We start from the raw sequence: 15,703 nt of genomic DNA, 5'->3' as shown, positions 1-15,703 counted from the left end.
GAAAAAAGAAAGTTGCAATCTTAGAGGTAAAAATCAACGCAATTAATAATGAACACAACTGGGAACTTGAATGAATGAATCCTGTTCGTTCTGCTTCTAATGGCTTGTACACTTGGATTAAATTTCAAAACTGTGAATCCTGTTAGCCCTAGTCTAGTCAAGAACAGCTCACTAATGTACAGTAAGAGCGCAGAAATATCATCCCTAACGGCCTCTTGTATCAACTATCACCCCACAGCTTGTTAACTACAACAGCTGAGACAAAGAATTGACGGATTATTAATGCCTGGATAACAGGTGCCAGAGAACGGACGCCTTTAGCCGTTCCAAAATTCGAGTATCTGCCGTTCCTCCAAAAGGAATGGCAAAAAATGAACTAATCGCAAACAAGATAAAGTGGTTTGCCAGGATGCAACCGCGCAAAAGATGGGAACAAAACAACTTATCTGGTTCTATCACTGCAAAATTCATGTCACCGATCTTGAATCTTCGGACTTGTTCAATTTGCACATGCAATCTGGACATGGAAGTGAATAGATAGAGTCATTCGGTCTCTTCAGTTCTATACCTTTTGAATCACTGTGTCCGCGCATATTAAGCATGTGCTTCTTGAAACTTTTCCATCTGGGACAAAGAATCAAGAAAAAATATGTATTATAATATGAAAAAAGAAAAAAAGAAAAGAGAAATTCAAGTGACAAAGGTAAAACTATTAGCTTCCATGCTAAAAAATAGCATTTCATTGAAATTGTGTAGCAAAGCGTGGTGTCATCAGAATTCAAATAAGCGTCATATAATAATTAATAAACAGGTACAAATATACTTCAAAATTGACATACTAGATAACAAGGTTAAAAACAAACCAAAAAAGAACCATAGATTTATCGACAACGAAAAAAAAAGTTGTGGTGAAACCACCACCTGGATTTTCATAACACCAAGTCGCAAACATTTGGGAAACTAAAAGTATTACCCAATATTTGGATTGTCAAATAATAGTGCCAACTTCCTCTTGTCAGGCCTAATTGTTCGTGAGTGACCACCATACTGATATCTTCGATGCCCCAGAAGGAAATGAGGGAAATTTCCACCTTGAGTGGTAACAAATACTTCACTGTGAAGACAAACAGTGTAGTCTATAGCAGCCATTCTGGAAGAGTAATTCTGAAAATAAGCAACTTGAGTCAAAAGTGTCACAGAGTGGGATGAATCAGAAGTGAATACAAAAAGTACTCTCATGAGTTGGAGAACAAAGATGTTGAGTTGGAGAACAAAGATGTAGAACCAATTTTTGCTTAGATTTAGACCTGAAATGGAGCTAGTTCCTCAGCAGATGCCAGCATCTCTTTTGTCTGCAGTAACGGAAACATTTCCAGCAGCGGAGCCATGTTCCTTTCAGAGTCGTATATCCTTCCAGATGCTAAATAAATAGACGTACTTTTGTCGAAGCCCATCCCTCGTAGCATCAGACCTACCTAATCAATGATGGGCATTCAAGGATTAAACAGAGAGACTATATATATCGCAAAGGAAAAAAAGGTTAACAATATACAAATGGAAGTATTGTGATGGATGCTGAAAAGATGCAAAACTATCATAATTCCCCACAATTCTCCGCAACCTAACTTTGCTTCCTGGCACACAACTCTTTTAGTGAATTGAGAAATAAAACTGTTGTAACACCCCAATTACTAACAGTGCAATATTTTTTTGTGATTGTATTTACTCGAGTAATTTATATTTATTATATTCTTTAAAATATTAAAAATTATACATGACATACAATTTGCCATTTAACAAATTTTGCAATCAAATTGATTAACAAAAAAAATAGAATAACGACGACGTAGTAGGTGTTTTAAACATTCGCAAGGACAAAATGTCAACTAAACAAAATCATTTTGATAAATGTTTTTTCATATCTTAGGCTTGAAATGAAGAGATTGGTTATTCAATATTTTAAAAAAAATTACTCCGAAATTTAACAAGTCATGATTGGCTCATTTAAAAAGACCACAATGTCTTTTTATAAACTCGAAAAACTTGTGGTATCTACGTAGGTAATCAATGCCCTGCAGCCGTATAATAGAAAATATAGAGAAGTTTCATGGTTAATCAGAAACAAATTTGCTAGCAAAGAAATATAAAAAGGAAACTGAAAGATGGTGAAAAAGATAATAATACCTCTAAAGGTGTTAAGGGACATTTCCCGTTTAATCTGATGGCTCCAGGACGGATGACTCGACCAGGTTTAGTAAATTTTCCCTTCCAGCCTCGTTCTCTTGCAGCATCCATGTCAATTTTTTCTTGCTTCCCACCATCATATATACAACAAGAGAAGGCAACCATATCCTAAAGAAGAAGATATTCAGCACTTTGCTTTTGCAAGTGTTCAGCTCAAAGAATGTCCTAATCCACCCCAACTAACCTCCTCAAATCGAAGATGAACAGAGACATACTTGCCACTATTATTTGCACTTCGTTCTTTCATTCTTGCAACCAAAGATTCGCCTAAAGTTAATATTGGATTCGAAAACCTTAGAGCTTGATAATTTGCCAAGCATCTAAGTCGTTGTACCACCGAAGGAGCATCAAAAGATAGTCGATTTGCAAAGGGTGAAATCCTTATAATCCTGAATTGACCAGTTACAAATGGTAGAAACTTTAAATTTGAAAAACTACGTAAAAATGTTCAAGCATTTGTAATGAAAAAGAATGAGTGAGAAAAGATACTAATTACACAAAAAGGAGATAAATATTCTAAACAATAACAGACAGACAAATGCTCAAAAGAGAAAATGCAACAGGACTTAAGCTAGAAAATGAGACAGAATTGCCTTAATGTCAATGAAAGTATAGGCAATAGGAGAAGGAAATAAGGAAAGCTCCAATATCATCAGTATCCAGCTCTTATAGTTTGCTTCACGTTGATCATGCTCATTCCCACATGTACTTGCTGAAATATAACTAAAAGGAATCTAAGACAGTCATCATGCACCACACGAACCCAGAGAAAAAACGAAACAAGGAAAAAGGGGAAAAGCAACAATTGTAAAAGAAGAGAGAAGAAAAGGGAACAAGCAGATGGTAAAAATATTCACACTGAGATGTCATATGACTCATTGAAAACTCAAATACTGTACGTATTTCAGTTTTGAAGCTATATCCATCAGGATGTAAGTAATCATCTATGTAAGTTAAAGACAATTTCCGATTCATTACTTGCCACAGAACACATTACACAGAGAGGCAAAGAATGAGAACAACTAGCCAGAAGGACTCACTTTTCTTCTAGCAACTTGGGAAGTACTGTACTTCTATAATACTGGATGGATGACCATGCTTTTATCCTGAAGTTGTGCACGTTGCTCATGTTATAGTCAAATCGCTCCATTACGTACCCTGGAACAGTTTTTACTATCCGGACATCATTTTCCAGGGTTTTCATAAAAAAATCTTCATCGTATATGTCACCAAATTTGCTGCACACAGAAACGGTATATGAGACACAGACAGCAATATCTTTGAAACAAGAAAAAAATGATGCACCTTAAAAAATTTCCACGAAATTTGATCAACAATTTCTTGATATAAGAAAAGTATTTAGAGAAGAGAAGCCAAGTAACTTCAAACTCATATAGAGTAACTTATTTTCTTTGTTATCGGATATCGTTTTCATGTATGCCCCAATTTTTTTGGAAAAAAAGTTGATAGCAATAGTTTTTGGCAGCAAGATTTGACACAGATAATAAAAATACCCACCTTGGATCTCTCCAAATACTGTGAAAGTGGAAGTTCGGAATCACAAGAGTTGCATTTAGGTAACCTGCCACAGCCACCGCATTGCATATCTGGAAGCGCCAGCCCCAATGAGAAATAGCATGTCAACAAACGCAAAAATATGAAAGCACAAACTGCAGTAAAAAAGGAATTCATGATGTTGACGAAGCATACCGACGTTCTCTGTTGATTCAAACCACCATTGGCCTCGACAAAAATATATCCATTTGACTCGTGCAAGCCTGCAACAATAAGTAGATCTACTGCTTAACATACACATCTCAATCTCATTCCTAAAGAACAGATTTAAATGTAACTTAACATACACATCTTAATCTCTTTCCATAAGAACAGATTCATATAATCGCACAGAAGCGAATATAAGATGTTAAAAACAAAATGGAGGAATCAATACAGAATAAAAAAAGGAGGAATCAACACCGTGATCAAAATAAGATTAGGGAACCATTAACATCCTGACTACATTACCTCCATTCATGTCTACTATTTAGATTTGTATCATCTGATGTTTAGAGAAAAACAAATACAGAGAATGTAAAATTTCTCATGATGAGAAAGTTTAGAACCTTCCATGGACTTGTTGATGCACGGCCTCCATTCACCACCTTTATAAGAGTGTTTCCATATAGTTGATATCTACAAAGTAATCAAAGATTTCTATAAATAAAACTTAGCAGAAAAAATAAGAGACATTTTTAGGTACAAGAAAAGTAAAAGAGAATTGCAACTTATATTCTCCCAGCAAACGTAATTTGTCATTTAAAGGCATATTAAAATATTGAGTAACTTAACTTATTCATACACCCGATAAACATAACCTAATACAATATCCCTTCTACATCAATCTCCTAACATGGATCAATAATACTTTAAATGTCACATAGTAACACAATCAGGATGTGAAGAAAAATAATAACCAACGTTTTGGTGTGAAATTTTGGATCTTTTTCTTCTCCAATATATAATACCCCATTATAGCCATTCTTTTTACTCAATTCAATTTTTCTGAATCAGCCAGTAGAAACCATCATAATAAAATGGAAAACCTTGCACATTATAATGAGTCAAAGAGATATAGCCGATTGAAGCGAATCCAGCAAAGAAAACAACGTAAATGCGGACATCAAATCATATCCATTAGCCACACCAAGCAGAAACAATTGAAGTGATTCAGAGATCTCAACAACAGAAAGCTTAGAGCACAGATGCTCAAAATAATGACACTCCCTTTTGTACTCGATCAAATTGCTAAATTCATCTCAACATTTCGCCGTACCATATAAAAAATTATATTGTCAAAAGCTAATGTGCCATGGAAATTCCAAGCTCCAGTTTGAATTGTATTAAGCAAAGACTAATGACTCATGTACCAATAGGAAACGAAAAAGAAAAATGTTTCAAAATAACCAAACAGCCAGGTCACTATCAAGAACATAAAACACATAAATTCCGGTTACATCACCGTTTCTTTTTTAAAAAATAAAAATAATCCCACTAACCGCATCGCCATAGGAATTATCGGAGTCCATTTCAGCGCGGACCTTCTCGTACAGCTGCGGGCTTCGATAAACCGACCCGGGTGCAGGCCTGGGCTTAATAACAGGGACGACATCAAACGACACCGTTCCCATATAAAACAGCATCCCACCAATATACAGCAGCGGAGCGAACAGAAAAATCCCCTGCCGTTTTAAAAGGACGGAGAGAACGATCCACGTGAGACGCTGCGCGAGTGTCTTGGGCGCGGCGGCTCGGGAAGGTCTGGATGAGCGGTGGCGGTAACGCGGCGAGCGGGAAACTGGCGACGCTGGCGGCGAGGAAGGGCTGCTGTTTCCGCTGGTGGGTAGACGATTGTAAGCTTGCATCGCTCTCTTTTCTTCACAGCATTATCATTGCGGGAAATGATTGAAATCATGAACAGAGGAAAAGCGTAAAAATGGTGGGCACGTGACGCGAGGGGAGTAGGCACGTGCTCTGATGAAGATTCGCAAGGAACTGCGACTGGGAAAGAAAGCCGAGGAGGAGAGGGAGTGAAGCAGGAATAGGGCTTGTTTGGGTTCCAGGCTGAGATCCCTCTCTCTGCATTATTTTAGCAAGTGTTTAGTGTTCAATTATTGGATTAACATTTGTAATTATATATTTCTATATCATAATTGACTCAATTTTTTTTTTATCATTTCACATGTTACTGTACAACTTACAGCTGCCACAAGCTAAATATTGTATTGATAAATTATTGAATAGCAACTCATTTTTAAAAAGAAAAAAACTGATAATTATTGGCTCAGTACATATATCATTAAACCTTTAAAATAAATATTAATATTAAATGGTTTGTTTAGGATGGAGAGAATTAAAAGTCATAGGTATCTTTATGTGCACGCTGACGACGCTTTTCTAAATATATTCTAAGAATGTAGAACATGACGTATTTCATGTACAGATGGATCCGGTGGTAGAAGAGTTTGTTTTTTGGTAAGAAATTTAAGTTAGACCCTCCGCCGTACGGCACGCACATGTATATAGTTCAGCATACCTACACCGAAACATGACAGCTCTACAACAGATTCAAGAATATGTACTATGCCATTTGGATTTAAGGTAAAAAGACAGTGCATGTACATCTGGACATTGCCAAAAAAAATTTATCGTGGGTTCGAAATCTTGCATACGCTATCATAAGTCATCAATAACTGAAATCGACATTCCCAGAAGAAAAGTTATCATAGGTTCGAAACCTCCTATGCTACTACAAATCATCAATAATTGAAATTATTGTGAGAATACAAAGAAAGCATAAAATTTTAATATTCTTAACTATGACTTCAACATCTGGTTTCTCGCTCTCAAACACAGCACGATTTCTTGCATTCCAAAAAATGTAAACTGTAGCTATAAGAACAACACTCCTCATCTTATTAAGGACTGAGTTACCTCGATAGATCCTCTAAAAACTTTAAGCATAGCTGCCAAAGATCCCATGGATTTCCTCATCCCAAGCCACTTCCCAATTCCATAAGAGAGTTTTTCTTGATGTTCGAAATAATTGTCAGTTGAACACGTTGATCATTCACCATACGTGGAAACTCCCGTTCAACCGCAATCATACATCCGTCATAATCTTCGACCACAGTAATATCTGATTTGTCCGATTTACTGATGACAGCACGCTTAAGTTTCCAAGATTCGACCCTAATTTTTTCTTGTAATTGAACACATCTGAAAATGAGTATCACAGTATCAAGATGCGGAATGTGTACAAATTCAATCTTTGGCTAAAGGATTATATGAGAATACGGACTGCTTCATTGACCATATAGTCCAAACTACTATCATTTTGTAGTCTTTCTTTCTCATTTCTCACTAGCTTCATTGTTCAGAGATTCATGAGCAATCATCCGGCACAGAAATTTTGACAAGGGGGCTAAATGCACAGATTTATTCTATCACATCCAGTCATCAAAGAATCCAGAATCAGCACCACTTGTAGATCAGCATGAAGGTAAAGTAACACGAACAATACACTGAACAAAAAATCAAAAAGTTTAAACATATATCACCATAAAATGGAATTTTCTCAATTCCGTTTCCAAGGAATCTCATTAGCTGGTTCTCAAAAGGTCTGCATCAAGATAATACAAACTCGAGATTCTTCAACTCTAGTTAAGCTTTAATGCCAATTTGCGCACAAAGCAATACTGCCTCAAAGAACGTTTTTAACCTCACTAAATACCAAAACAGAGCTAGTATACCAAAAATCATCTTGCCCTATCATCCATCCATTTTGGCTTGGGTACCACCATATTCAGGAAAGAGAAACAACCACTTTTGCAGAATTCAACTGTAGAACAAACCCACAAAATCCCACATTATACAGCCATCGTCCCACAGCAGTAACATAATCCTCCCAAAAAAGGGGAAAAAATGTAGCTTAGGTGTTTTTTCTGATTGTAGAATAGCAGCGGTTGTTTTTTTATAATGGCAAGATATCCTCTACAAGAAAGAGCTGGGATCAACCTTTCAGCCATGTCTTAGATTGAATAGGTCAGGTTTTTCGAGCAAGCTTCAAAAGGTGAACGTGGTTAAGGATCCAGTAGTTATAAAAGAGGAAGAAGTTCTAAATGTGGCAAGGGTTTTGGAAAAATATCCATAGGATCCAAGTGAACCCACTTACAACATTGGGCCCAACGCTACGTAAAAGCCGATAACTGAATTTACTCATTTTGGGCTTAAAACCAACTCAAGCCTCCATGGAAGACATAATGAGAAATCAAATCTTTTGTGTATATATATATTGAGATGCAATAAATGCGATGTCATGGGAGTGACAAATGCATGTTGTTTGTGCTGCTATATGATTTAAAAAAATTGAATTACAATGTTATAATCAATTATAATTTTTTGTAAAACGACAAACAATAGATATTAAAAGAAGTTGTGTGAAGAAACGAAGAACAATGGACATGAGATGGGGTGATATGTGTACGCAACAACCCTCTTACATTCTCGTATATATTTTATATATGTAAGTTGATGTTTTAAAAAAAAATTTGAATTAAAATTTCCATAATAAAAATTACGACTCCTCGGTTTATGTCCATATGCAACTCCTTGGTGGTGGCTTGTGTGTGTTTGTATGTATGTGCACTAAGTAGTCTATTACGTTATATTAGGCATAATGTGTTTTTATTTTTATTTTTTATTTATCATAAATATTTATGTAAAGTTAAAAAAATTAGGTACTTTCTATTTTTATTAGTTTTATTGAATAGTTTTTGCATTTTTTATTTTTCAAATAACTTTTGATTTTATTTTTTAGATGTTGTCGGTTTTGATTTAGAAAGGAAAGTAGGAAACCTTGGCAAATCATAGGTTCAATAATTTGATATCTTGATTTGGTTATTTGTCCAATCAATTACAAATTCAATCATTTAGGTAAATAACTTGATCAATCCTTTTCATACAATAATAATAATAATAATAAAAATAATAAAAATAATAAAAATAATTCACAATAATGTAAATATACTTTAATTTAGGGAGAATTTGATCCGATTGAGCTATATTATTTTTATAAAAATTATGAAGAGTTGCCCGCCTCAGATCGAATAATGGATAATCAATCTTTCAAAAGTACGTTTCTTGTGTGACGGTCTCACGAATTATTATCTGTAAGACGGGTCAACCCTACCGATATTCACAATAAAAAGTAATATTCTTGGCATAAAAAATCATATTTTTTCATTGATGACCCAAATAAGAGATATGTCTCACAAAATACGACCGATGAGAACTTCGTATTTCCATTCAAAACTATTAAATTAACCACCAAACTTCCTACCCTAGTCCCCATATATTTCCCACTTTAGATGGCTATTAACTTTTTTCTTTTCGTCAACTTCGGAATTAAATTATATATATATATATATATATATATATATATATATATATATATATATATATATATATTTTGATGACATGAAATTTCGCAACCGATGCTATTTGTTACAAATTGAGTCACAAAGTAGTCTACAAATCTCGTTAATCAGATAAACAATATTGGACAAACTATGCACGGCATGCTCGTTCGATAAAGTGTTGATAGAAATAATTGAACTCGTGATCGTTGGTTAATTGTTCACCTGCTCCATCAATTTGAAGACAATACTTATATAGACTAAAATTATATATTTTAGACTATATAGAGGAAGTACCAAATTTACACTTACATCTATAAAGTACATGATTAAACAATCATTACATTATAGAAAATGTATATATATATATCACAGGTTGTAAAATAAAGTAACCCAAAAATTGTCTTCTTAATCCTCATGTCTGGCCTGGCTCATAAAAGGAAAAACGGATGGATAACCTCCATCATCTTGTTGAAAAATAATTGGGGGGAGAGGACCATATTCTTTTATTCTTTCAAAGATCAATCACAAGGTAAAAATCTAGCATATGACTTGTCCCACAATACCACCCAACGTAAAATCCATATAAAACAAACCCCACTTTTGGCGTAGGCCATTGTAGGAATATGCAAAGAAGGTGGTGCCTAAGATTTTTCTTTTTTTTGAGGCTGGTGGTGCCTAAGAGTTGGAATCTGGATATCTGATGTATCAAAGATGATTTTTTTAGGAATTTATATTACAAGAGGCATGCTTTGCTGTTCTCCGACACGTATGTATATATTAATATGTGTGTGTGTGTGTGTGTGTGTGATGACTTGACATATGTCCAACCTTCAAGATATGTGAGATCTTGAAAAAATTACAAGCTTTATTTGTGAGGATAAGAAGAGAGTCCACAATATCACATTTACTTTTTGTAGCCAAAAAGTTTTGAGCAGAATCTATAATCAATAAATAAACAGAGTATGAAATTGAAGTCATTAAATAATCCAGTGATATGTTGAATTGGTTGGATGATTTTTCTTTCTTCGGGAAAACAGAATCTTAAAATAGTTGTAAGAAGTGGTCTTACTTGTTTTCGAGAAAATGAAAGGGAAGATGAACACAGAATATAATCTTGGAATGGTAATAATGGGATGTCACTTTAATGCGCTTGCCAGTAATTCTCTGTGATTCAGAAAGTGGGAAGACTAGTTAGTATAAGGGGACCTCTATCGTGATAAATAGATAGGCTAGAATCTTTTGAATTGAGGTTTTTTATTCTTATATTATTAATATAAAACGCATATCAACAAGTGGTCGTGCCGGAGTGGTTATCGGGCATGACTAGAAATCATGTGGGCTCTGCCCGCGCAGGTTCGAATCCTGCCGACCACGTTTTTTAAATTATAATATTCTGTCTTTTCATTTTCTTTCTAAAAGTGACATGGGTAGTCTCACAATTATGTTTACTACTTTTTGTTAGTGTGTCCTGCGGAATTATAAAAAATTATGATCATGAAGAAAACTCGATGTTGTTAACCCGCGTGAGTTGGGAGCTTAGGTGTGCCAAGTTAAAATATTTTCAACCCATTTAAAGATGAGATAACCTCTTAAACCGCAATCCGTCTTGGGATAGATTGAGTTGAAGATTTTTTAACCTGTCAAATATAGGTCGACCCATGGATTGGCCCACCACATTACGGTTTTTGGCCGGCCAAATCCAATCTGTCTCGGATCGGATTGGCGGATTTGGCAACTCGACTTGTACCATCTAAGCTATATATACTGTAAAGATATTCTAAAATTATTGAACATAGACAGGGTTGCCAGAATGCTCTCTATAAACCAACTTTTCTCGATTTGAAAGTGTCAAAATTCATAATAACCTGTTCTTAAAAATTTTAAGTGCTTTCCCCGATTGCTTATATTTCTCGATATCCATTAGCAAGCTCCTTTTCCTACTCTAACTAATCATTTTCATGCCTGATTTGACCTCTGCGTTATGAAAGACGGAGAAAGGACACCAGTGAAAGCTATTTCACCACTCACTTTTAAGCAATCATTATTGTACTGCGATGAACTTTGCTTACAAAAAGAAAGGTTGAAGATTTCAAGTTTCATAACACACTAAACACAAATTTACTTTTATAAACCACCACATACGGTTTCTTACCCACCAGCCACCGTGATTTAAGTGTTTTGAAATAGATCACTCCATTTCACTAATTTTTGTTGGTTTCAATAATTATCTTTTGCTAAGAGATCATCGATCGAACATGATGTTTTGTTAGAGTAGATATCATGTAAGCCAACAGTTGGTTAGAGAATTTATTGACTCGATTGTAATAAATAATCTTTATTTTAATATAATTTATTATTTTATGGTTTGTTATTTCTTTATCTGTATACTCATGTGAACAACATAGATAAAGACCTTGATTATACTTTAATACAAATAAATCGTAATTCGATGTTGAAACTCATTTGTAAACATTTTATGATCTAAATTCGTTCCTAGTCGATTCAGCCCCCTAAAACATGGATAAAGGTCGCTTGAGCTCGAGACTAGCATCTGTGATGTTGTGTACCGCGTTTCTTGGTAAGGAGATAGAGATGTCCAAATATGCAGATGTGTAGTCATTTGATGATTATACCGAACAACCCTCCCTCGAACTTTTCAATTAGTTATCATTCATCGAGATGATAAGTCCGTTGTTATGATTATACACCATTAGTCCTAACGACCCAGAACAACGTTGAGGCTTTATATGCTAGGGCTGTGCTTTGACTCGTTTACCGACTTCATGAGAGTCATCGGGTGGCGAGATTGAGTATAGTTGCGACACATGTAGGAGCAAGTGCATTGTAGTCAGAAATTCACCGCTCACCTACGGGTGTGGATATCAATGTGATCTGATGAAATAATAGTATATGGAATCTATGGCCAGAGTATGAGATGTACGTTGGAGAACGAGTTCTCCAATAGTACATGTGATGCCACTATGTATATGTGTCACATAGTTATCGAATTCTTAAGTAACCCTTGATGAACCAATGATTGCAGATTCGATCGGGATATATGAGATGAATGGACCATATTGTACGTTAATCATAACCGACTGGTTTGTGCAAGCACTGTCAGTGATATCTGGGGAATCATGGGGCGATGCTACTAGACGCTCTTACTATGATTCGATGGGTTTAATCAGAAATATGATTTCTGACATTCTCATGATCAATTTTTGATACATAGAATGTGGCAAATTAGGGTAAGCCCGAATAAATAATTATGTCATGAATCACAAAGAGTTGTGAACCCACGACTAGCTGTATTCTTGAACCATTGATGGTCACACAAGCAATGGATCATTTGTTCCCGTTGAGAGAATAAATTCAAGAAGTTGAATTTATATTATGATATAGTAAATTCAAGGAGTTGAATTTAAGAGACAGTAAATTCAAGAAATTGAATTTATGAATTTATTAAATTTGGAGATAATAAATCAATGAGTTGAATTTATAAAATTTGAGGATTTAATTTATTAAACTTAAAAGTTGAGTTTATTAAATATTAAATTAAATATAGTGGGAAGTGTGTGTAATGGGCTTGTAGGAGTACAAGTCCAACATACTAAATAATAAAGTTTTTAATGAACTTTGATTAATTAATTAAACTAGTTGGACTAACTCAATTAATTATTCAAACTCATTAATATTAACTATGAATATTAGGTCATGGCTTATTTATAAAAGAGAGTAAGCAAACCATAACCCAAGCCTTCACTTGGCACCAAATTTTCGAAAATTTATCTCCTCTCTCTTAAATATTTCGGCCACCCTCTCTTGAAAAAGGGGTTGAGCCGCCTCTCGATTTTTAATCTCAACGTTGAAACTTCTTCCAAATATTCTAGTGCTATTTGGGAGATGAACAAATTTCTAGTCGTGGACCTAATTCGAAGATTGAAGGAAGGAGTTCTTGAGAAAGTTCGTAGGTAATACATCAAGAGCTATATCTGATAATCCCGGAATAGTTGGAGCCTTGTGAATCATTCACCAAAGGTAAAAGTTTTAAACATCCTATGTATATTTAATTATTAAAACCATACGAGTGCTCAAACAATTATTTTGATTGTCAAAATAAAATAAAAATTTTAAAACTTCCGCTGCGTTTTGGGCACGAGAAAACCGAGATCAAACAGGTTTAAGATATTGAATGGTTTAAAAGATTAGAATTGCATCGTTAATATTAACCGTAGCTTTTAATAAATGACAAACACTTAGTCATACGAACATTCAACACATTAGATATTTTCAATTGCATGTTCCTGAATAGTATCCATTGTAACCGAGTTGTTTAATTAATTGTCAATAACTGCAAGATTGATGAAATCTTATATTTTCATATCGTTTTATATTTTGAATAAGTTACAACTTCTGAAATAAGCGATTTCAACCTGATATAGAGTAGTTTTTTTTTTTCAATGGTTTTTGTTGACTAATTCCCTATCAGCCCATTTATCAGAAAAATAAATAAATTCAGATATTCTCTTTTGAAAGAGAGAATTTCTTATTTGCAATATTTATATGTACATGAATTGATGTTCTCGATGCAGTAAAATAGGCCTCCTGAGCCATTTGACATAAAGGTCCACATTTAAAACTTGCCTAAATTTAATAACCAGCTTAGATAAGTGCACCACTCATCAATATTATATTATTACTGACAATATTGAGTTTGTCTATCTTCCAACCCAATTAATTTTCCTAATATTTTAACCCTTATATAGATCTTTTATATTTTATTAAAATTCGAGATTTAAAATTTCACAACATAATAGAAAATAACATCCATGATATAATAACATAGAAAAATTATAGGACACTTGAGATTACTTTTTCCTTTTTCATTTTTCCAGGTTTATTACACATCTCTGCGTTAATTTCCGTGACACATGGGGCCACATATAAATAAAAAATTCAGGGGATTTTAACGTCCATTGCGGCTATGTTTTAGTCGGAATCGGTGATGCTCTATTTTACATAATAAGTTAATTATGTTTTAAAATTACAAATATCTCAATCCTTGTAATTTTTCATACAGATATACAATATATGTGATTTAATAATATTTACCAAAACCAAGTATTGTATGATTTCATGCGCACAACAAAAGTTGTCCATAAAAAAACAAACCCAAGCATATACACACATTTTAATCTCACAAATTATTATTATTATTATTAATATTTTCGATGACTAAGAAGATTCTTGAATCATTACAGTTCTACTTTGAAATCACGCAACTTGGAGGATATAACATGAAACATGTACGTTATGCTATTGCACAAACATGACACGATTATAATTTGGGCTATTAAGTTCTTTGTCATCGGAATTTTAGGCGGTTTAATTCATCCACCATTATTATTATTATATTTTACTTTTATGATAATCAATTATGATAACTCAACGTATTATAATTCGGGTTAAAAATATTTTTCTGAAAGTCCAGATTAAAAATATTCCAGGTAATTTATTTAAATCAATAATTGTCTCGTTCACAAAATAAAATATAAATGTAACACTCAAATTACAATATAATTTAAAAGATTTGAATTGTTAATTTGATGTCATCAGCTATAATTTTTGCAAAGTGACACTTGTTCAATCCTACGATTGTTATCAGCGGCAAAACTTGTTCAGTTTTCCATGAGTTGTAAAATGATATAATTAATGGAAAGAAGACTATTTAGGATCGACAATTGTATTTATTAAACAAACGATCGAAACATGAGTTTAAACTGCTATAAAATTTAAAAAATTTGAGTTCTACTGTATAGTCTCTATCAGCAGTGTTTTTGTTGTATTATACGAAATAGCAAGATCAACATAGTTTGCATTATACGATATGCATTTAAGAAATGTATATCCTTGCATCATATTTCTATTTCAAAATATCACACTCCAACCAACTTTAATTTATTAGACTTTCCCTTCATTTATTCCTTTCTCGATCTTCTTTATAGGTACCAGATTCTACATTTATCCATAAAGACCTAAAGTTTCATTTTTAAATTAATCATCCCATCTCATTTGCTTTTAAAAAAAATATTTGTAAGTAACAAATAATTTTTTAAATTATATAAAATCAGATATTTTATAAAGATGATTTCTTACTTTACTCGTGGACGTTGATTGCACTCTTGCACACATACACGTATATTACATAGGAATCCATTTTCATGCAAATTAAGGGACAAACAAGACATCCACGACCATACGCATGCATCTTCACTTTTATTGTTAAATACAAAAACAAATGAGTGAGTACAAATTCGTATAAAGATAGATGGACGACGAAGCGTTGAGGTGGAGGGACAAATTTTCGATCTTTTTAAAAAAATCATGTGATACCTCTCGGATGAGCTCAGGTCATGGATAACCCGAAACAATAGATGAATAGCTTGGGTCGTGGAAAGCTTCGAGTAACATCATATAGGAGA

At 33.9% G+C, this 15,703-nt stretch overlaps 1 protein-coding gene and 1 non-coding gene across 3 annotated transcripts; one reads left to right on the top strand and one right to left on the bottom strand.

Annotated features, from left to right (window-relative positions):
- Positions 1-46: 46 nt before the first annotated feature.
- Positions 47-6,751, bottom strand: LOC142552699 (protein ESMERALDA 1-like). Of its 2 annotated transcripts, XR_012821857.1 has the most exons (11): positions 6,736-6,751; positions 5,301-5,880; positions 4,368-4,437; positions 3,955-4,022; positions 3,763-3,851; positions 3,285-3,482; positions 2,429-2,633; positions 2,185-2,352; positions 1,308-1,475; positions 974-1,150; positions 47-624 (listed from the first exon to the last, which is right to left on the bottom strand). XR_012821857.1 is itself a non-coding variant. In XM_075662465.1 (10 exons), exons 1-10 carry the CDS (start codon positions 5,664-5,666, stop codon positions 468-470), a joined length of 1,680 nt encoding a protein of 559 aa, XP_075518580.1. In that variant the 5' UTR covers positions 5,667-5,929; the 3' UTR covers positions 47-467. The 2 variants fall into 2 exon arrangements, 1 of the variants encoding a protein (XP_075518580.1); XM_075662465.1 differs by lacking the exon at positions 6,736-6,751 and having other exon boundaries at positions 974-1,164; positions 5,301-5,929.
- Positions 6,752-10,513: 3,762 nt separating this feature from the next.
- TRNAS-AGA (transfer RNA serine (anticodon AGA)) lies at positions 10,514-10,595 on the top strand. Its single transcript has one exon. It is a non-coding gene; the product is annotated as a tRNA-Ser (tRNA).
- Positions 10,596-15,703: the final 5,108 nt, after the last annotated feature.

Source organism: Primulina tabacum, chromosome 8, assembly GCF_025594145.1.
Source record: "Primulina tabacum isolate GXHZ01 chromosome 8, ASM2559414v2, whole genome shotgun sequence".
Classification (NCBI taxonomy): Eukaryota; Viridiplantae; Streptophyta; class Magnoliopsida; order Lamiales; family Gesneriaceae; genus Primulina; species Primulina tabacum.
The sequence above is the reverse complement of the archived record's forward strand: the minus strand, read 5'-3'. Positions and strand labels throughout refer to the sequence as shown.